We start from the raw sequence: 23,357 nt of genomic DNA, 5'->3' as shown, positions 1-23,357 counted from the left end.
CAACATGGTAATTTTACAGCTCTTGGTATACTCTTGAAAATCATTGTGGTTGTCCATCTCCATAGTACAGTTAGAATATTGGCTTGACTGTGTACATCATATAACAACACATTGTTCAATCCTACCAGCTGCTCAGGGTCATTAAATGAGGCCTTGAAGATATGGACCTTCATATCAAGTCTATAGTTTTGTACCCCAGCCTTTCCGCTAACTTTCCAAAAGTACTTATGGCTATTGTTCATGGAACAGAGAGTGCCCCAGGCATTTTCGGGTGCATTGTTCAGTTGATGGCACATTTCCGCCCTGTGTCAAAGGAAACATTGTGTGGACATGGATATGTTTTTGATGGTTTTGGAACATTAGGTTTTAAATGAAACACTGCCTGTGAAGTTAAAATTATTTTTTTACAACTTCAAACAGTTGGGTCAGTTCCAAAACAAGAATGGTATCTACTGCAGTGGCATCTTTGTTGTTTTTCCCAATAGCTTTTCCATTATTATTGCCAGTTTAGCAATGATAATACCCTGAAATCAAAGCAGGAAGTTGGCACTTCGTAAAACACCTGGGGTACAAGGCAAACATAATAAATTGATGCAAAACTTTGTGTCTTTTACTCTACATAGTGACAGCAGTGCAGAGATAATTCAGCTTTAAAAACCTTGTTATATGACTTTGTATTTCAGAGCTAATAGTAATGGAAAAATGTCTATGGGATTGGTACAGGTGTAGTATTTAGCAATTTTTTCCATGCTATTTAGCTCATGTGTATATGGTTTTAATTCTCACTTTAAAAGACAAAAGGTCGATAGTTCTCAAAAAATATGAATGCTGACTTTAACAAAACACTCTTGTCTTGCATGTATTCCCCATAAAAGCTGAGAACCCTACGAGGTCGTTCAAGAGCCTTCAGTGCAACAAGTTTGTTCCCTAGATGTACAGACGCCTCCTATACAGTCTCTCTGGCTGTCACATTGAATTCATCACTTAAAGAGAGGCGAGCCTGTTAAGCCCCCTCGGTATCACCAACATAAGCACATGCATGCACACACACACACACACACACACACACACACACACACACACACACACACACACACACACACACACACACACACACACACACACACACACACACACTTAGAAGCATGCACGCAAATCTTTTCAATTTGTGTTCTTTTTTTTGCAGGGAAGTGTCCAGACCTAATCATCTATAATGAGTACACTCCACTTACTCTATTCACAGACCTTTGCTTGTGCCAAGGGCTGAGGGAGAATGGATATTTGGAGGAGAAAGCACAGGAAGGACACTTGTTTCTGTTGCTTTGTCAGCCTCTGATTGTTGGATGGAAAGTGTTTTCTGATGACAGCATGGTTTGGTGTTTTGTTTTACACAATACTGCGGAGCGTAACTGGTACATTCAAACAGTTCCACCCCTTAGCTTGCAATCTTCTTCTCCTTCTTGGTTTAGTCAAGAAAGCCTCTTGATGGAGGCTTGGGTGAAGTAATTGAGCAATTTGTCACAACATGACAACAACTATGAATTTACGGTCCAGCTAGTATTGCTGGTACTCAAGTTATTATATTCCCACAGAGCCGGAGTGGTGCAATTTTATTGTGAGTTTTTTTCTTCTTAACCATTTTGTACTTGAAGAAAGAGAAGTCTGAGAGCGGAGAGTGAAAGTAACCCTTTATTTCTAGTGCAGTGGCCCTTAACTACTGTATGTGCTGCCTCTTCTGTTTTGTTTCTATAGGTTTACCAACGTTACTCTATACTGTCTGCCTATAATATAACTCCCCTCAGAGAATGACCTAGATGGAAGAGTGTATGCAAACTGTCGGTCTTACTTCAAAGTAGGACTTTTTGATTTTGTTAACTATTGCAGTTAGTTACAGAGTGTTCCCAGTAAATTGACATATATGAACATGAGTTTCTGTATAGTTCACAATTCTTCTGTCAGGGAACAGTATGCCTCCCTCCTCTACAAAGAAGCAGCATAACATCTATACAGCTGCAGTAAAGCAACAAAGCAAGTGCAATTCCATCTGGAGAATCAAAATAACGGCATAGGAGGAGTATATGGAAAAATGCACGTAGAAAAGGCTCACCGGGCAGTAGGACTGCCAAACCTGATCACTGTTCAACAATTTATGACTCTGCAGGTTTCCGCTGAGAGGGTAGGATAAGAGCAGAGACAGGGGACCTATAGCAGATCATAAATCCTGCTGGGAGACACCACAATGGGTAGCTGATAATGACAGAGCTGAAATGCTGTGGTTCCTAAAGACATCAGCAACTGGACATGTAGTAATGGATGCGTAAGAGAAAAGACCTGCTGGTGGTTATTAAAGAGATGGAAACATGAGAGGCAGGAGAAATACTAATGAAGGAAAGGTTTTTTTTTATTTGTAGAATCATGTACGGGTGTTTCTGATATTCCAGAAACTAGGACTGCAGCCTGGTTACCAATTATCTGGATGGTTGACTTTCAGGGCTAAGTAACCACATCATTAAATTTTAGGGATCTATATGTTTAATTTATGATCACACACACACACACAGCTGAGGTTGCAGTCTATTTTAAAGGATCATATTCTTTCAGTGTTCTTTCCACTGAACTGGGACCCTATAGTCATATGTGAGTTATTTAATAACTGCTGTGGCCTTGCTGTAGCCCCAGGCTTCATCTCCCCTCCCTACATGCATGCAGATGTTCTGTCATCTACACACCCCATAGTCCCTAACCTAAGAGATTATTGGTCAACTCCGTGATTCAATGTGGTTCTTAATGAACTGTATTAAACCCCATAGAGAACTGTCTAATGTTGTTGCCCTTTACATATTGGAAAGCCACATGTTCAGCCTGCAGGGCAAATATGTTTCGTTAATGAAGCACAGTATGTGTATGAAGCATGACAGGACTTCTCACTAAAATTGTTGCATGAAGATCTGCCATGGTAGTTATATAAATGCCAACTATTCTCAGTATTTTGTATCATATGGATCTAATTACTGTGTGTAATGTAAAAGGGGTAAGTTGCATATCAGAAGAAACAAACTACATAAATCAGTAGCTCTATGCTGCATTTAACATCTTTTAGCTTTTACAGTACATAACTTTACAGTTATCCTCATCAGTCTAATTTTCGGTCCCAGCAGGTAGCTGTTTTTGCCAAGGCAAAAGAAGTGTCTTCCTGGTGATGAAAGTAAAAAGTTAAGAAGCTAAATATTTCCCTCAGGGGGATCAAAACAGGCAATACAAAGTGGGGGGAAGCTGGCCCCAGACGCCTCAGACAACCTGACAAGCTCTTGAGTTTAAAGCACTCTGAGCCCCCTAGGAAAAAGGTTGTTAGCTCTCTGGATCAGCTGTACAGTATGGTGCTATAGTATCACTAAGGTGCTTAAGAGGAAGCTAACCAAACACCTTTGCTTATTAGTTAAAGTGGGTTAATCTGATCCTTTGCAACATAACTACTGATTACTCTCTCAATAGTGCATCTTTTTAATGTTTTACTTCCAACGGGTTGATGTCCACTTCTGTATGTAATCAGTATCTAAGTTCCAAGATGGTGGGTGTTCATGAAGTGCTTGTAAAATAGGCAAACCCTCTCTTTTTTGTTCTCTGAATAAATAAACTATAGGAAGGCTTGGGTGCAGTCCCACCCTTAAACTATACAAAATTGTACTCAGTAGTACAATGTGAACCAGCCAATGTACACATGTCTAGTACAGAATGTTTAGGTCAACTTCTAAAACAAAGACTGTTTGTATAGAGCTGTATAAGTTATGTTTCACTCTGAACTTTGAGTGTGTGTGTGCGTACATGTGTGTACATGTGAGTGTGTGTTAGTAGATGAATCAGACCGTCTACCTGTTTATCAGGCTCTCTGGTCTTGTTCTCTTTGACTGTGACCTGCATCCCAGACACCACAGCAGACACTAAAGCTACCTTTGCTCCCCAGATGACTGAACCCAGACGGTTGCATGTTTGCTCTCCAGGGTACGCAGTGTCTCTGTTGGATCGCTCGGATTCGTAATGTTTTAACATAGAATGGATATTTCACCACAGGCCAGACTTATCTGCATTGATCCACTTTTTTAAAATCATCATGAAAGTTCCTGTAAAGGATGTGTGATGAACTAGTAGCCAGTTGAGAGGATTTTACAAGGAAAAGTAAGGCATACAAGAGTTTTCTGTTTTTTCACAGCTTCTGCAAACATGACATCCATGGCTGCATGAGCCAGCAAGAAATGCAGCTATACCTCTGAGAGTGGCCTCTAATGAGATCACATGCAGCACATATGGAAATAAATCCAAACATAGTGACCTGAATTCAAGTTCAGGCACTCATTCATAAAGAATGTGTTGTTGTTATTTTTTTTTTCCGCACAATAACTTCCATAAGAAAAAGGCATATATTGTAAAATGACAAAGAAAGTGTCCTTCTGATTTCTAAATTCTTATGAAGTATTTATTTCCCTTATATTAAATTAAAGAGGGATTTTATCTCCACCCCAGTTTTTCATGTCCAAAGGCAACTGAAGGAGAGGAGTTATAAGAGCTGTAGAAACTGTTAAATGCTCTTGTTATTACTCATGACGAAAGGAGAAAGTGTTACTTACAACCCAATCCTAATTTTTTTGAGTTGTATTGAAAGCTACAGTCTCCTGCTCATGGATTATATGTTGATTTACAGCTTAGAGTGATAGCCAAAGTCATACATTTGACATTTAGAGTTTTGCATGATTTTAACAACTAATTCTTCTCTCTCCACTTTCTCTCCAGCCTGGGTCGGAGCCCTCGCCATGGGAATGATCTTCTTCTGTTCTCCCGTTGTAAGCATGTTCACGGACCGGTTCGGCTGTAGAAAGACAGCAGTCTGTGGGGCGGTAGTGGCTTTCATCGGGTTGCTCAGTACATCCTTTGCAAAGTAAGTCACTGTACAGTTAAGCTCCACTCATGTGTTTGATGTTTAACTAAGCATTTCTGGGGCACTGGTTTACCTCAGAGGTTATGTAGTGCCATGTAAAGAGGCTACAGTCCTACAGGGGCCTCTTGCTGCATGCCATCCCCCATTTCCTCCTCCTCCTAATATTTCCGGCCTCTCCTCCACTACCATGCAACAAAGGCGGAAATGACCCAAAAATAGTCCATAAAAAACAACAGTAATAATTATTTTTATGAAACATAAATATTCACAATGTTTTAATAATCAAAAGTCCATTTTACCAACTCTCCCCGATGTCCTTAGGTAATTGGCAAAATGTAATTAATCTTAAATTAGTCTGAATGAAGGACACAGATTCATATTTTTGTCCTTCCTCAAAATGCAGCTGGAATCCAGGACCAGTAACTAAAGCATGTCCTTGTTCTGTTAGCACAAGAAGAACGGCATTCTTTTGTTTTGTAGTATTAAACTTTTTTTTTTTTTTAACATATATTTTTTTAATAAATTGGTTGTCCACACCTCATAATAAGCATTGCCTTAGCATTAACAATCTCTTCTAATTTAATTCAAACACTTTCATATCTGACTGTACAGTAATGTTATTCTAAATGCATCAACGTATTGACTCAAAAGTTGCTTCATAACATTATTTTGTATTCCACTCATATACAAAAATCACAATACTCTATTAAACTGCAGACAAGATCTGATATTAACTCACTGCATAGCTTTACACCAGACACAGACTAACACTTGTTTAGATAAGATGTCTAGTCAACACTCTGATATAAGGAAAAAAATGCTGCTCTTAAACAAAAAAAGAAAAGTTAAGTTTCAAGGAGAGCCTTATACCCACTCATTCATTAGAGATGTGAGGGGAGTCCTACTGTGCTTCCCACTGGCGTCTGGAGTGATTTTGTTTCACTGTTTTGAGTAGTACATCTTATTCCCCTCAATAACACTGCTATAGCAGCTGCAAATGGCAGAGGTAACATAAACAGCAAATGTAGCAATGAAAATAAAGCCATGTTACCAGCTTAACAGTATTAAATAGCTGAAGTCTTTCCAAATGTTGGATGTGTTATCATCTTTAAACTCTTATATAAGTGACCAGAATAGCATGCTACATCGTGGTTAAAGCTTATTTTCTTAGTACTCCTTATTTTCACACTCACATTGTACATTAATCAGTGTTACAGTCTGCTAGTTGAATAATATTTAAGTAATTACAACTTTTTGCTTCACATTTCTTTTCCATTATAGCACGCTGAGTCTCCGCTATTTCACATATGGCATACTTTTCGGCGGTGGCTCCTCCTTCGCCTTCCAACCCTCGCTGGTCATCCTCGGTCACTACTTTCGTCAGCGGCTCGGCCTGGCCAACGGTGTGGTGACTGCTGGTGCCAGTCTGTTCTCCATGGGCCTCCCGGTGTTCCTCAACAAGGTGGTTGAACCTCTGGGCCTCGCCAGAACGTTCCAGATCCTCAGCATCTTCATGCTGGTTCAAGCCATGCTGGCACTGTTGTTTAGACCTTTACTGCCTCCCGGAGGAGGCATGGGGCCCCCAGGTATGGGTCCCAGCCCTACCAAACCCCAAACCCAGCCAGGTGCTACCGCTCAGGCAGGGAGCAGGTGGAGCAAGGTCGTGGGCGAGGTCAGGAAGTACTTCAACCTGCGTGTTTTTCACATTGTGACTTACCGGGTGTGGGCCTTTGGAGTAGCCACAGCTGTGTTGGGCTACTTTGTGCCGTATGTCCATCTGGTAAGAACAATAATGGGCATTCAAGCCTGAAATCCACTCACTTCATTTTTTGAAGTCTTCTGTCCTAGATCTAGATCTCACTATTTTATATATTGTTTAAATGTATTGGATTTTGATCAAAGATAGCGTGCAGACACTAAGCTACTGTATGTGTACTTTACAGCTCTCCATTCACCTAAGGCTAAAACATGACCTAATATGGAATACATACCATAACTCCCTAAGCTTTTTGGTATGTGACTGTGAGTGTCACAGAATTCTGAACTATTTAGAGATATTAAAGGGCTATACAACCATTTATAGTGCTTTTCACTTAGAGTGTATATCAGTTTGTTTAAATTCTACACTGTGCTGTCACAGCTAGACTATCACACTAGCAACCTGCTACAAAACACACATACGCTTTGAATAAGAGTACAGACAAGCTTTCCATCCAAAACTTTGTCTGCAGGTATCAAGCATATCTGGCTTATGAACACAGTTTTTTTCTGCGCCTTGGTTTTATGAATGATTATCCACAGAAGCAAGTGAACAGCTAACATTAATTTATATGCTAGATTGTGAATAAGCTTGTCAGTTTGTTAAGTAAATAGGCAAGGATTCTGACTCTTTGATACAACTGCTGACAAAGTGTCTGTGTCTAGGTGACTGTCTTTTCAGTTCAAATGTCATCTTTTCAAGTTGAATTAATCTTGAAATTTTCTTTCATTTTAATTCCTTTGTGTTTCCCACCCTGCCTTAGCTGAATACCTGATATCAGATCTCCACTGATCCAAATAAGAGAAGTCACTCAAAATCTGTTAACAAAGACATTCCTAGTGGTGGCCCAGAGGAAAAGAAGTGCTGATATTTCCCCAAGAACAGGTTTTATTACTTTTTTACGATAACAATAGGCTATTTGCTTAAAAGCCACTACTTTTGATTGTTAAAGAATGATGAGAAACTTTGACTTTTGCTGGAGATGAGGAGGGAAAATGAAGTCACCTGAAACTCAGCGAAATTTTCTCCCCCCATGATTATTAAAATTCAGAGTATCTTTGCAAAACTGCACATGACCTTTGTCCAACTTTGGTGTGAGATAGTGTGAGAGGTAGTGAAGGAAGATGATGAAGTGTAAGACCCGCAGCTTGGAGCTGTGAAGTTGATCTCCCTCCATCCAGATGTCGGATGTTCCAGCTCCGGCCTCCCTCTGTCAGGCCTGTTGTTTCAGGCCCAGACCCAGATGTAAACACAGCCCCGGCCTTTGTATTGGCTCAACCACTTCAGGAAACCTCTCCTGTATGGGCTCCCCGTATCCCTAAACATGCCTATCCTATGGCCATTGATGAATGTAGAGCCCTTCAAAGGAGAGAAAATATTTCACAAGTTCAGGAAAAGACTTCATAGGGCGGTTTACTGTTTTGGATACGATTTTAGGGGGTCAGAGGTGAGGGGAGTGGGAGGGTCTGACCTATATGCATTGGCTCTTCCTGCCCTGCTGTTCCTAAGGTTCTGCAGATGAGGACATTTTGTTATTGTAAGACCTTAGCTGTGGGATCCCAGAATCCCCACACTCCCCAGAATGCACACCCATATGCCAAGTTGATTGACATCTGAGGAATGGAGCACAAAAACATAGCAAAAGTTCAGCAGCAGGTTGTGGGAAATATTTATAATCATCCGGAGAGTTTTTTTATACGGCACAGTTAAACCATCAGTCACACAGCCAGACCTCACACTGTCATGTGTCTGTTTTTCTCTCTGTGTCTCAGATCAACTTTGTGGAGAAGCAGTTCAAGGAGACAGAGAAGGAATGGGTGCTCCTGGTTTGTATAGGTGCTTCATCTGGGTTGGGACGCCTTGCTTTTGGCAAGATCGGAGACCACATTCCTGGTCTTAAAAAGATCTACATGCAGGTGAGGAAGGCTCTAAAGGCTTCAGATGTGTGCTGTCTTCTTTTCTTTACTCTCTAATGTTTTTGTACGTGAGACCTTTATAGAAAAAGAAAAACACAACATAAATTATTCACAGCTCTTTGTTTTACGATGTCTACTCTAATATGTGCACTTTCCACTTTTTCCTCCCTCCTTCTAAACGATATACTGTATATCTATCCTTTGCAGTTCAATGTTTACAAGGGTTATTGGACAGTTAGGCTACAGATCATGAGTTCAGCATAAAACATAGAATGTTTTTTATGGACAAAAATACACTGTAACAGATTTTATTTTCATCACAAGATTTGTATTCAATTTAAAAGCTGTGACCAGTATGATAGGATGTTTAACACCTAATAATATGATTTAAATTATAATAAGTTAAGTTAATAGACAGAAAAACATTCTCTGTTTTCCAATGTCTGTTTTTAAAATTTCCGTGGTAAGAGGAAAAAGTTAGGATTCAAGGATTCAAGGTTTTTTATTGTCATACCAACACAAGCTGTCGCATGATATGGAACGAAATTCTGTTTCTCAGGTCCCGCATTAAGCCAAAAAAAGAGCATACAATTAAGGGAAGACATAGTAATAAATGTAAAAATATAAATACAAATATAAATATAAAAATATTGTGCATAGTGCAATTGAATGTGCAAATGTACAGTGTGCAAGTTTTGAGGTAGTCCATTTTCTTGTACTGTTCATGTCAGAGTCTGTATGGCTGGGAGCGGCCAAGACTACAGAGCACCACCAGAGTTCAGCAGTCTTACAGCCTCAGGAAAGAAGCTGTTCCTCATTCTGGTGGTTCTGCTCTTGATGCTCCGCAGCCTCCTGCCTGAGGGGAGAGGAGCAAACAGTTTGTGTGCAGGCTGGGAGGTGTCCTTCATGATGCCAGAGGCCCTATTTCTGCATCTGCTGGTGTAAATATCAGTGGTTGGTGGTAAGCTGTTTCCTACAATCCTCTGTGCGGCCTTCACCACCCTCTGCAGAGTCTTCTTCTCTGCAGCAGAGCAGCTGCCATGCCACACAGTGATGCAGGAGCACAGGACGCTCTCCACCACATCTCTGTAAAAGGAGTTCAGAGCTGAGCTCCCCAGTCCTGCGCGCCTCAGCTTCCTAAGAAAGTAGAGGTGCTGATGGGCCTTCTTTACCAGTATTCCCAGGTACCTGAAGCTGGGGACCACTTCCACAGTTGCTCCTCCGATGTGCAGGGGAGGGGGTTGGTGTCTGCCCTTCCTGAAGTCCACGATCAGCTCCTTTGTCTTTTTGGAGTTGATGCAGAGGTTGCTCTCCCTGCACCAACCTCCAGATGTTCCACCTCCTGTCTGTACTGGGACTCGTCGTTGTTTGTGATGCGTGCCACCACAGCTGTGTCATCCGCAAACTTAACAATGTGACAGCTCGGGTGTTTTGCTGAGCAGTCATATGTCAGTAGGGTGAACAGGAGGGAGCTCAGCACGCAGCCCTGGGGGGAGCCAGTGTTGAGAGTGACAGAGGAGGAGGAGATGTCGTGGATTTTAACAGCCTGCTTCCTGTTGGAGAGGAAGTCCAGGACCCAGTTTCCGATGTGGGGGCTCAGTCCGAGAGTTGAGAGTTTTTGTACCAGAGTCTGTGGTATTATTGTGTTGAAGGCGAATGTGAAGTCCAGGAAGAGCAGTCGAACATAGGAGTCTTTGCTCTCCAGGTGGGTGAGGGCCATGTGCACCACAGACGAGATGGCGTCACCAGTGGAGCGATTTTTCCTGTATGCATAATGATGCGGGTCCACAGTGACGTTGATAGTTCTCTTTATGTGGGCCATAATCAGTCTCTCGAAGCACTCCATGACTATCGGGGTAAGAGCTACTGGTCGATAGTCATTCGGGCCTGTCACTGTGGAGGCCAGCACAAGGCTAGTACTGTTTCTCTTTTCTGGTTTTGTGGCATTGTTCGCTGGTGGCACCAGCTCTGTTCAGTCATTGGTTTGCAGAAAAATAGGATATGTAAGTCTATGTGGAGGTAAAGCCAAGAAACATGTGTGTGTTCTTTTCACACCATTGCATCATGACTGTGCAGACATAACGCTTTTCTGTTGGTAAAGAGGGTGTTTCAGCATACTGCAAAGACACACCTATCCTGCTGTCACAGAACAGCTGCTCCAAACTTTTTCTGCAGGGACATGAAATCATATTCAAGCCCCACTTTACCCTCACCATATACGTCACCACATAAACCTACATCCATATCTGACATGTCCTTTGTAAACAATTCCTGTCGCTTAGAATTATTTGGAATGTTGTCTGCAAAAAAAATTGAATTCCAATTTCAGTTTATATCGTGGAGCTCAGAGAGAAATTGAAAGTGACACTGTATCATTCAACTTCCAAATTTTTGACATGTGGGCGACCCACCAGTGATGGAGATAGAGGCATGGTGACATATGACTCATTATGACTCATTATAACTTCTTGTCTTTGTTTGAGTAGTTGTGATGTTTCAGCCTTATGTTCACCTGGCAGTCTTTCCACAAAACTGGCCATGCTTTGCTAGTAGAACAGAATTGTATTGTTTTAAATCTAGCCCCTCCTCCCCCTAGGTCTTAACTCTGCCCTCCCAGTTTTGGAATCACTGCAATAGAAACAGATTGGCTTTAAGGGAGTCTTTTAATGACAACTAGGCCTGTTGGTTCTTTTATTCAGTGGTGAACACACTTTTTTATGAGTCCCTTGCTTGCTTGCACAATGTGGTATTTGTAAGGGTTTTAGGTAACAGCTTTTTGCATGTTTTTAAGGTACAGAACTCTGCCTCACAGTTCACAGGATTAAACTTGTGAACTCTTAGCTCAGTGTAATGCAACAATAAAAGCTGTGTGTTAAGATTTATACCAACAGGCAGGCAGCCCTGAGCAGCTGCTAACAAACGCACAAAGCCCTGGCCTTTATTCACTGATCAGCCTATAAAAGAGATGATGTGGTTAGATTTTGTACACAATCCTCAGCTTTTATTTTCATTTGGTTTAGTTATAATCTCCACATAATTCGTAATACATGGATTAGATGGAAGATCATAATTGCCTCCTGCCAACTCCAGCTAACTCAGCTAACCATTCTTGTGGAGAACAGAAGCAACACACTTCTTTGAAATGTAACTTTCAAAGAAAGGGGAACAAATGACAAACTGCTCCTACAAACAGCTATACTATTTATATTTTGTTATGTTAATGTCAGAAGATGTTTTCCACTGTACTCTTCTGCAGCTTTCTGTCCTTTTATTAGCCTGAGGGTAATCTCTGTCACACAAGTAACAGAGTGTTCACAGTGAAGGACCCAGAGGCCAGATCTTTGTGTACAACAAGGAACCACAATAACAGAAAATAATTACCAGGTTCCACATTCTCCCTTTAATTCCTGCCTCCAGCATTACTGGAAATGCAGATGATTAGTAATGGACATGTGACATTTGGAAGTTTGATGTGCTCTACATGTGTTTAAAGAAACAATTTATTTCACTCTGAAAACATCTACTACGCTTAGGCCTATGGAAAAGCAGCCATGACATTTACCGGATACAATTTTCCTGTAACTTCATATTCAAGGTTGCTGTCATTTCATACTGCTGTGTCCCAGGCTATAAGTTAGAAATATTTGGCTTCTTAAAAATCATTACTATTTAAAAAAAAATCTCATTAATTAGCAACTATAAGTTCAATAAAAAGTGTAAATATCAACAGAAATCTGGCCATACTTTTAGCTCCAATCAGAAAACAGCTAACATTAACTAAATGAATAAGATAAGTGTCAGCTAGGAAGTGATTAAGAGCATGTATTATTAGTTGGTTGTTTAACATAATACAACAGTAAAAACAACAAGTCTTAGCTAACTGTAGTCCGGGAGTTATCTTGTTAGCTAACATCATATTAGCTGTAGGACTATTAGCTATAGGGGTCCAATGTTAGCTAAAGAGCTAATGGTTGTTTGCCTTATTCTTCTACAGAACTTTTATGATCAGTTGTATTTTCAGTGGCTCATCGATCAAGAAGCAGTTCTGAAACAAATCTCATAGTGCTAATTGAGAATATTTGTAACCTAAACCTACTTACCTTTTATCCAGTAGTTTAAAATGATACAAATATTTTAGCTGTTAACTCTGACTGTATGTGACATCACACAAATAATTGTTGCAATGTGAATACAGAGAACAGATAAAACTAAAGGTATAGCGTAGGGATAGACTGGTTATTGGCCGGGCCGATTACCAGCGCCGATATTCAGCATTTTGACACATATCACATATTGGCTCAAAATTCACTAAATCACGTGGCAGTAATGACACCGTCTGCAGAAACCGGAGCCTAGCTTTTGTTCCATTTCTCCTGCAGTTTCTCATTACAGGGGACGAGCTGAGCAGCATTCGTTGTGGCCCCTACAATTACTAGTGATTTAAAACTCATACAACTCCACTTCAAAAAATACCCCCTTAAAACAAAGATAAGTGAAAGATTAACATTTCGGTTATATCTACATTTTGGAAAACTTTATTTACCGTAGAAAGCTTTAGGGAGTTATTTATTTGTTTAAGTTTTCATGTAACTTTATAAGACATGCTGCTGAACCTGGGAGCTCCCTGCACTTTTCGTTAGAATTTTAAAACAAAGATGAAAAACCTTTAACATGTTGATAATCTGAAAAGCTGTTTAATGAACATATGCTTAAAGGAATTTAAATGAAGTTAAGTGTTGGAGTTTGTATTATTCAAAATTTTGACACCAATATTTCCCCTTTTACTGCAAATGAATATCGGCTCCAAATATCGGTTATCGGCCTCCTTGACTACTAATAATCGGTATCAGTATCGGCCCTGAAAAAACACATTGGTCTATCTCAAGTATAGCATGTAAAGTTGTTACAATAAATTGAATCTAATTTGTTTGCATGTATACAAAGGGAAAATGGCAAACACAGTGATGAAGAAAGCGGGCAAACTATTTATGTTAGCTTATATAACATTAGGTAGCCATTTAATGAGTTTTGTACACAGGCAAACATTTTCAGAATTTAAAACCCCTAAGAAGTCATTTCATGTTAGCGTTGCTGGGAACCATTTGGTCGCTTTTCCCAGTACAATAGCAAACATCAAATGATACATGACAAAGGAAGTTTAAAAAGTGTACAAGTTAGTTAAGTTACTTAGGCTTGTTTGATAAGCATGAAATACAAGTGAAATAAAAATTATGTAATGAAACTTGAACTTTTAAGATGCCTTGTCTGTTAACCTTGTATCTGCCTGAGCTACACCACAGAGATTCTCTGTGGTGGTTATTTGTATATTTTGAGTTAAAGTAAAAGTGCTGTTGCTCTTATTTTTAGGTGGTATCATTCATGGCTCTGGGCCTGATGTCCATGATGATTCCTCAGTGCAAGGTGTTTGAGGGCCTGGTGGTTGTGTGCGTGTTCCTGGGGCTATGTGACGGTTGCTTCCTCACCATGATGGCTCCCATAGCTTTCGAGCTAGTTGGGCCCATGCAGGCCTCACAGGCCATAGGCTACCTCCTTGGTCTCATGGCACTTCCCATGACAGCGGGTCCACCCATTGCCGGTAAGATGCATGCTCTTCTTTTTTGTAGCACTCTTTTGTACAATTCAATTCAAATTCAGCAACAAGTGATCAGGTCCATTGCACTGTCTTCAGAATCTGTACAGTTACTGCACACAACACGTAGATTGATATAAGCTTTTTGAAACAGTCAGGTATAGGGGGCAAAGAAAGAGTGAGACAAATCCAGGGCTGGAGTATGGGCGTGTGGCTAATTTCAGGCTGTCTCTGGGGGGATTTGTCTTCTGGCAAACACACTGGCTGTTCACAACTCTCTTTGTGAGTGTTCTGCCTCCTCCTTCCCTCTTCTGACATTCCTCTCCCCCGCTTGATAGTAGGGATGTATTGGAGAGAATTGAAGGCAGAAAAATAATTTGATGGCTCAGGCGATGCCATGCCTTCTCTATGCCAACCTCTTTTAGATCTTCTACATACCTGGACTACTATTACCACAAAACACTCAATCTGTGGCCTCCACATGGAAACTAGCGAAGCCTGGAGGTTATTATTAACACCTTGAGACATTTCTTCACACAGAGTTTTTTAGGCTTTTGAACTAGAAATGAAAACAAAGAAATATCGTTTACGATATACATAGCTGTTTCAGTTTATTCCTTCAGATGGAGCAATTTACTGTTAAATATTTGAAGCCTTGTACAGTTTTCCTTTTATACTTAATGTAAAATGTATCTGCGGATATTTTGAAGAGTAGCACAACTAAAGCAATCTGAAGATGTCCTTTTGGACCGTGGGAAAATTCATGTGACACTTTTTAAGCATTCTGAGAATTTGTATACTTATGACTGTCTTTCGTGAATTGAGAAAACAGTTTAACTTTATTGACGACAAACAGCTGTTGTACAGCATATTTAACTGTTGTTTATTCTCTGTAGGTCAGTGAGTCTGTTTTTTTTTGAATAATTTTGTGTATTTTTGAGGGGCATTGTTGACAATTTTCTGTATTCACAGATTTTTAATTTTGGTGATACTGCTGGTCTCCACATTAGAGTACGAGTGAAACATCAGAGACAGCAGAAGGACTTATAAATGTCATGTCTTGTTGTTCCTCAGTATCCCAAGCTGAATGCATTTAGACACAGCGCAGTATATATGTAGGAACATATGGTTTCAGTTTTGTTATGCACTAACCACAAATGCAAACATCATCTACTGCAGTAAATAAATGAATTTCAGACATAATATAGAGATGGTTTTGTTTATAATGCCTATTATATAAGAAATTAAGATATCCTATTAAACCACCACATGTTATCAAGTCTGAAAAGGAATTTATTTACTTAATATCCAAAACAAATGCTGCAGGGCTCCTCGAAGTCTCAATGGTGTTATCACTGGATCAACATGTGTTTTGTACAGTACAGCCTGTACAGTTCATGAGCAAGAATGCATACGTTACAGGAAACAATGTACGCACACACCCCTCCTACCTCTGTCGTGTCACAAGCTCCGTGGCAGATTAAATATTCAGTGCTGTGTGTTGAACTTGCCGACCCTGCTTTGTAACCGTGATACAGCTTGTTTGCTTCAGCTCACATACTGATAAATATAGATTGTGTATATAAGTATGTACCAGACAGAGTGTGGCTTGTGTGCTGTACTGTATCACAGAAAAAAACACACACAATATACCCCCACCTTAGAGGGTGGGGTTCCGGGTGTTTGGGCACAAATTAGTGATGAAGTAAATAGTTTCATTGAACATAAGATTAATCTATGTTTTGAGAACTCATTGGTGTCTACTTTAGATAAAAAATGTATATTGTGGCCTTATGCAGTGTTATGCTACTGTTGCTTTAAGACCCTCTGTAGTGTTTAATAGGGCATCATCAACCAATGAGGAAACTTTATTATATTCACTGCAGAAAATGTCATGTTGTACTGACAGAGCAAGCAAAAGATCAGCAGCTTAACCTCTTATCACTAAATATATCACTGTTTACTTTTGTCTGAGGTAGAAGTTAACATTTCAAAAGGTTTACTGTCTTTAATATTGATGTTCCCTTATGTCTGTGCGTGAAGCTAAAACTGGCACATTATTGGCCTTGTTTGGCTTTTAGGATCTGAGGACTGCTGTCCAGGTTATTTCCAACTTCAAAAATGTGATACTGTTTAGGCAGTTGTTGCAGAGATGTCCTTTTTGGGGGTGGGGGAATGCTGGATTCTGACTCCCTCTACAATGTTACAATGTTACAATGTCATTTAGCAGACGCTTTTATCCAAAGCGACGTACATACGAACACAAGAACAACACAAGCAAAGATCTAGACAAGAGGAAACAAGATCAGTAAGAGTAACAAAGTGCTTCAAGTCAATTTGGATGCAGGTACTGCCAAGCAGTGTAAAGGCAATGCACAAAAATAAGTAAGGGATTTATTTATTTATTTGTAAAATAAGGAACATCTACAATGAAGCAACCAAACAATTTAAGACCTTCCATTATCATTATCAACAATTAACCTCTAAAAACCAAAGTAACCTTTTTTCAAATTTCTGTGTGAATAAGGCCACATGTAGGTTCTCACAACACATTTAGAGAGCTAAAGAGGTGCAGGTCAAGGGCCAAGATGTGTTAGATTTATGGACAGAGTCATGTGATATGTTTCCCGCTGCTTCCAGACTTCAAGTAAAGCCTAATCACCTCCTGGCTCCACTTTCATACCAACACAAAAATGATCTACCGACATAGCTCTTAAGGAAAACACAAATAAAGGTTTTCGAGGACATTAATCAGAAAGTGCAACTCTTTAATAGACCTCTGGACTTTAAAACCATGAGTCAACTTCTCTCTGAGATACTATATATTTTAAGCAGGGCATTATCTTGAGAGACATTATTTGCTTCAGTGGTGCCCTATGTTGACAGCAAGATAACATGAACTGTGTCTTTCTCCCTCCATTGCCCAGGTCTCCTTCATGATTACTTCGGGAACTACACAGTGGCCTTCTCCCTGGCGGGGGTGCCACCTATAATTGGAGGAATTGTGCTCTTTTTTGTTCCACTGATACACCGTAAGCTCCAGAGAGACCAGGCGGCAGGGTCCCCAGAAGAAACGTCCACAACTGCCCACATGTTGCCCCCCACCCAACCAGCAGAGGAGCCCAAGAACTGCTCTAATGGAGTCATCCTACCTGGCTACACTGACATAGAGACCCACATCTGAGTCGCATTGTAAAAAGGTGAAATATTTTTATAAACGCCACACATGTCAACGAGTAGCGTTTTATTTCTCACATTTTTCTCTCCTGTGTTTTTTTTTATCACCAGGGATTCAGCCCACCAGCACTTTTTCCTCATCTTTAGATTGACCTCCTCCCAACCATGAACTTCCTGTTGGCTGACCTTTAACCCTCTAACCCTCCTGGACTCTCATCGTTAGCTGTTTTCATGTGGAGAGAAATCTAGAAAAGGGGCGCTCTGACTACGAGCCACAGAGAGGAAGAAGAGAAGGACTTCGGAGTAGGACCATGGACATGCTAATGGAGGATAAGCACAACACAGTCTCAGCTATGATTGTTTCATGAGTGGGGACTCTGTCGTAACATAAACCTCCAAGAGGAAAGAAATGAAGAGATTTTATCCCACAGTGGTAGTTTCTGTTTTCACAGCTTTTATCTCACTACCAAGCTGTTTAAAGCAGCAAAGTACTAAGCTTTCTTTTTTGTTTCTGTGCAGACACATCAAGGTAAGAGGCATATGAAAATAAGACTTAATGAAGGGATACATTCACACTTTCTTTACTTACTACTTTATGCATCTAATTTCCTAACACATCACACAGCACCCTGTTTAGTTTGAGTAGCTGAAAAACATCTTTATCTCAAATTACTTTCATTGTTCTTCTTTTCTGCTGTGATGGCTAGAAGGGTAACATTTTAAATGTCATAGGACAGACAATTTATCTGAGAGATCAGCCACCTGACGCAATCACCTCAGCTAAACCGCACACTGTAACACACAGTCCTCACACCACCCAGGCTCCAAAAACAAACTTCACCAAATGTACCACTCTACCAGCCTGCCTGCCTGGGATTTATACGCCATAGACCCTAGAGTTTTAGATATGTCCATGGTTTGAATATACAGGTCAGTGACCTTTTAGCTTAATGCAGGGTAAAGTACACAGTCAAAGTCAACAAGGCAGAAAGCTGCCCGAAGTGATGAAACTTAAGACTACTTGATAGGTATTCTCTCCTCAGCCTTTTACAGCCTTAACTGTCAGTGTCATCATGCTCTACTGTTTTAACCGGCATTCAAAGGTTTTAGCAGGGTGCTTGACAAATCCGAGTAAACTGTGTTTGTTACAACTCTCAATCAATGTTTTTGTATTGTGAACACTGTGTACTCTTTAAAGCGGAAATCATGCTATTGTGAAGATTCAAGAGATTGGTTGCTGATGGTAGCATCGATCTTTGTCAACCTCAGAGAAGGCATATTGTATCATTTTATCCTGAACTTTTCCTCTCTTTGAATGTGTGTGTGTGTGTGTGTGTGTGTGTGTATGTGTGTGTGCGCATGTGCATGCGTGTGGGGTTGTGTGTAGCACCTGCTTTTTTTTAGTAAATACAGTGGTGTGTTTTTATGCAACTGTGTTACAATCTATGGATAAGTAGTGACTACTGAAGCTGCCAAATGGCCCGAGCCCTCATCATGCCATCTCACGGATAATCAAACAATTTTTGCTGCTTTAGTTCGTGTCATGAGGGCGTCACTCACTGTGTCGGTAGTAATGAAACTTAAACGTCTCAGCTTTATTGAGACATTCTTTTTTTTGAGTGGATAGTTGCAGTTATTTTTATATTTCACAAACACTTGGACCATGTGGTTTGCACTCTCAGATTTGGAATTCTCTTAGACAGTTAGTTTTAATAGACAGATCTGAAGTAGAACTGCAATAATTGAGTGTTTGACTCTCTGATTAAATGCGTAACCGAATAGTAGCAAGAGGGGAATTTTAGCGAGGTGTTTTCCTTTCTTTCCGTCTCCCTCTCTGCTCTCACTGTCATTATTCAGTTGGCTCCTGTGTCACTGCGCTCACAAGCCTACAATGCTACACGAACCTCACTGCTGAGTGTAGCCACTTTGAGGGTATTACTATAGGACAGTTCTGGACAGGTGACATACACCAATACCTCAGTAATTAAACAATCCTCAGCAGCCCAGCTGAACGCATCAATACTCTGCATTACTTTTTAGCGTGTTTGTTCCATGTGTGTGGTGTGTTGTTGTAATGTAAATCAGGTCTCAGAGCCACAAAGCTGCCAAACATCTGGTTTCAATCAACTTCGCTTCCTCAGAAACCTCACTAGTGTCCGTTCGGTGCCACAGTTTTGGAAAAGTCAAACTGACATCCCTCATACTCTAACAGTCGGTGCATTATCAGTTTAGAGATGGACTCCTCTTTATTTTTCCTTCATAACCTTTTGTGTCTTTGTTCTGAATCCACACCATTCCTTCATTAGCCTCTCTTCATCATTGAAGCTGTTACATAGACGTGTAATATTCTTAAGTAAAGATAATAGAGACACTGAATGGTCATAGTATGGAACCATACAATGGTTACAATATAGGCCTCTAGTTGACTAAGGCAGTGTTAGGCTGTGCAAAAAATGTAGAGTAAGGAAAGTTTAAGGGAGCGGTGTATTCACTGGGCCAAGCTAGTACTCTGTTGAACTCAGTAATATTTTTTGCAACCAGCCTCAAAATCTACACATCGGCTTGAAGCAGTAGTCCTATAAAAGCATGGGTACATCACTCAAAGTGACTCATGTGACAGTATTTTGTTTCCAAAGTGATTTAATGGAATCAGTGTCCTGCCTAATAAATAAGTGAACTGTGAAATTATATTTAATTGTTGAATGTTATGAAGGTTGCAGGAGAAACTTTCTATAAAAAAAATGCATTTAAAATGTCCAGTTAGACAGCATTGATTCAAAATATAATTTTGACATATTTGCACTTAAAGTGTTGTGTCAAACTGGCGGCCTGTGGCCTCTAAATCTAAGAATATAGCGAATTAATTTAAAAGACCACAGAGGGCTTCCCCTCTGATCTCAGCATGGCTGAGAATATTGAATGTGTTTCCCAAACAAAACGTGTCCGTCTCTACAAAATGTAGTAGAATTGTTTAGTTTCTGTTTCTGTTGTTTTTTTTGTTTGACTGTGAACTAATTTTTCACCCCCAGTTTTTACATGTTAAATACGTTGTCACATTGCTAGCCAGCAGCTTGACATTGTTTCGTGATGTAAACCGTATATTGACAGAGTGAGACATGACAGTAACCTCAGTTGAAAACATATCTGCCTTACAGTTACTGAACAGCTGTGATACATCAGAACCAGATTAGAGACATCTCATGTGTTGTGACTTTATCAGATTTAATGTGATTTTTTTTTTACTTCTGTTTCTTTGTTGTTATCTGTAAAGTCATTATTAATCTTAACAACCTCCTTCATTGATTTCCAACTCATGCAGTTTCTGGTCAGAACCAGCTGGATGCTTCTTTTTTATTAGAAAATATATCAACATGTGTACTTTATATGTTTTGTAATGATTTTTAATCAAACTAAAACCGTTTTTAATGTGTTTGTTCGTTTGTTTTAAATCATTGATATTTTGTTTAGTGTTGTTAGTGATACATTTCAATGACTACTGGAAAAAGAGGAGATGTGAAGCTAGTTGAATGGTTCACAATTGAAAGAATATATGTCAAAGTGAAGGAGCTGAATGAATGAAGAATGACACATTATACCTGGATGGTGAATCTGAACATTTGTTTAGCCACTAAAGTCCTTTCATCTATGCAGCATCACTGAACTTGTAGTCCACTTCTTTAAAGCTCCTGTGAGGAACTTTCAGTTTCTGTTGATTTTAGCGCCCCCTGTGAAGAAAGCAGTACCTCTTATCTATTTGCTGATTTTACATTATACATTATAATTAGTTTATCTGACATCTACCCCGACAGCATTATAAATGATTACATAGAAATACTCAACCTTTATGCTGATGATTTGATTTGCTTTAATAGGTCATACAGAGGTAATATATAAGTCTGTTTCATGCCCAGTTAAAAACTCCTCACAGGAACTTTCAGTCAGAACATGTCAAACTCTAAAAGATTCTCGTTTGCTCTCAAATGTGCATTCATCTTCTCAAGGACATTCTCAAACAGCCAAATCTTCAATGGAGCCCATTACCCAAACAATAACTTCTTATACTACATGTTTTATTTCTGCATGTTTCTGATGTTTTTAAGACTTCCTTCTTCTGACTGTTTTGGGACTTTTCCCGGACATTCAAAATAGTGGGAACTTGAACATTCCCCTCCAGGGTTTGTTTTTCTTTATCTTCTGGTGCTTTCCTGTGTCAAACAGTGAGCAGGTCAGAGCTACAGAGATGCACAGTTGGAACATAATTAGGCATAGGCTTGTACAAAACCTCATGTCAAGATAACACTTGCAGACATTATTTGGTTTTCTTTCATTATAATAAAAGACAACACTTTTCTACTGCTTGCGGTCAATGTGTCATTCACTCCTTAATTAGTTTTATTCAACTAAGGCTTTTCATCTAGCATTCTGGCTGCTGTTATCTGTCAGTAAGCTGTCAAAAATCAGAGCTCCGACTCTCTCTTTAACCTTATTACAAATTTCCTTTGGCAGAAACAACAACTGACTTGAAACAAAGCCAGACTACTACAACATTGAACTTTGTCATTCTGCTCTGCAGCGTGCCATTTCTCTGCTCCTCTGACCTCAATCTGTTTAACTGGAGTGCTTTTTTCCAGCCATAAAAACAATATGTGAAATAAGATAGCTGAAGGTCTATGTATCGTGAAGCTGAGCCGTGATTTGCAAAAATTCAACATGCAACAGTCCTCTTTTAGTATCAAACTGTCTCAGCTGTTTGAAGAAAGCATCATCTTTTTAATGGATGTATAGACCTTTATATGCTCCCCATGTTGTAATCTCTGTATTATTCATGCATAGTTTCCATTAGCTGGACTATAGGCAGTCTGTTTTCACAGCTCTAGCTGCTCCAGCTTTTTCTGGTGATAAATCTCATTTATGTCTCTGTATGGTCTCAGGGCATCTCTCCATCCGGGCTTTCCCATAGCCTTACATGTTCATAGAAGAGAAAAATGTCAGCGCTGGGCTCTGCTTAACTTTTCTGCTGCAGTTAAACCTCTTTGGCCTGTCCTTCCTACACAAGCTATACCTTTTTATAAAAGTACCTGTCTCTGTTTTAGTCATTTTACAAAACATTCTAACAAGGCCAGTGATGCCACAAAATCTGAAATCAAGTCATGCTGCTAGAAGAATTCATGTAATTTTGTGTTTTTGTCAGAGTAATTTTGGATCTGTATCAAAAGAGGCACATTTTTTTCTATTCAACTGACAATAAAGACGTAATATGAAAACCACTCATGCTGTCGGTTCCAGTTGCTCCTTTTTGTTGTCTTTGTGCTTTTAGTCCTTCAACAGCTCAACTTCCACATGAGATGCCGCAGGCTCAGGTGTTCTTGACATGCAATCATGTTGGAGATTAACCCCCAGACACCTTTGAATGCATGACGAAGAGGCAAGTCAAAGGAGAAACAAAATACTCTGTGGAACATTCAGGGACACGCTGAATAGCTCCTCAAACGTGTGATGTGCTCATAATCACCACAGCAACGTGGCTGAGTTTATTCAGTCATCCAGTCCTCCTCTGACTCTGTGTTTCCCTGTTTCACCTCAGTATCTCAAGACCAGGCAGCCTATCATTCTGAATCCTATAAACCCTGGTTCACTGAATCAGTTACCGGCAGCAGAACTCTTACATGTGCATGAACACATGAGGAATTGTGTACATGTCACTGGATGCAAATTAGAGTCCTTGTGAGGCTGACATTTTTGATAAAGATAAGCACTAAATTACGGTGGACTTGTTTTTTTTGCGTTCAGCGAAACGTTTGCCTCCATAAAATGTTTTTGCATTGGACCTTCAGGGCCACCTTACTGAAAGCACTGAGATAGTATTTTTTTACCAAGGCATATAGGTCATACACAAAAATTGCAGCACTTCAGCTGTTTATTAAAATGAGGTCAGAAACAGCAGACAGAGCTGCTACATCAACTTTGATTGATAAAGGTTTGGAA

At 39.9% G+C, this 23,357-nt stretch overlaps 1 protein-coding gene across 1 annotated transcript in view; it reads left to right on the top strand.

Moving 5' to 3' along the window:
* Positions 1-22,639, top strand: part of slc16a2 (solute carrier family 16 member 2) — a 29,727-nt gene extending 7,088 nt beyond the window's left edge. The window contains exons 2-7 of the mRNA XM_034690794.1: positions 4,786-4,930; positions 6,212-6,710; positions 8,462-8,605; positions 13,973-14,201; positions 17,123-17,395; positions 17,484-22,639. Of these exons, the coding sequence (XP_034546685.1) occupies positions 4,786-4,930; positions 6,212-6,710; positions 8,462-8,605; positions 13,973-14,201; positions 17,123-17,379 (1,274 nt within the window). The 3' untranslated portion in view covers positions 17,380-17,395; positions 17,484-22,639. The remainder of the gene's footprint in view (positions 1-4,785; positions 4,931-6,211; positions 6,711-8,461; positions 8,606-13,972; positions 14,202-17,122; positions 17,396-17,483) is intronic.
* The last annotated feature ends 718 nt before the right edge of the window (positions 22,640-23,357 follow it).

Source organism: Notolabrus celidotus, chromosome 8, assembly GCF_009762535.1.
Source record: "Notolabrus celidotus isolate fNotCel1 chromosome 8, fNotCel1.pri, whole genome shotgun sequence".
In the NCBI taxonomy this organism is placed as follows: domain Eukaryota; kingdom Metazoa; phylum Chordata; class Actinopteri; order Labriformes; family Labridae; genus Notolabrus; species Notolabrus celidotus.
This window is presented reverse-complemented; position numbering and strand designations above follow the sequence as displayed.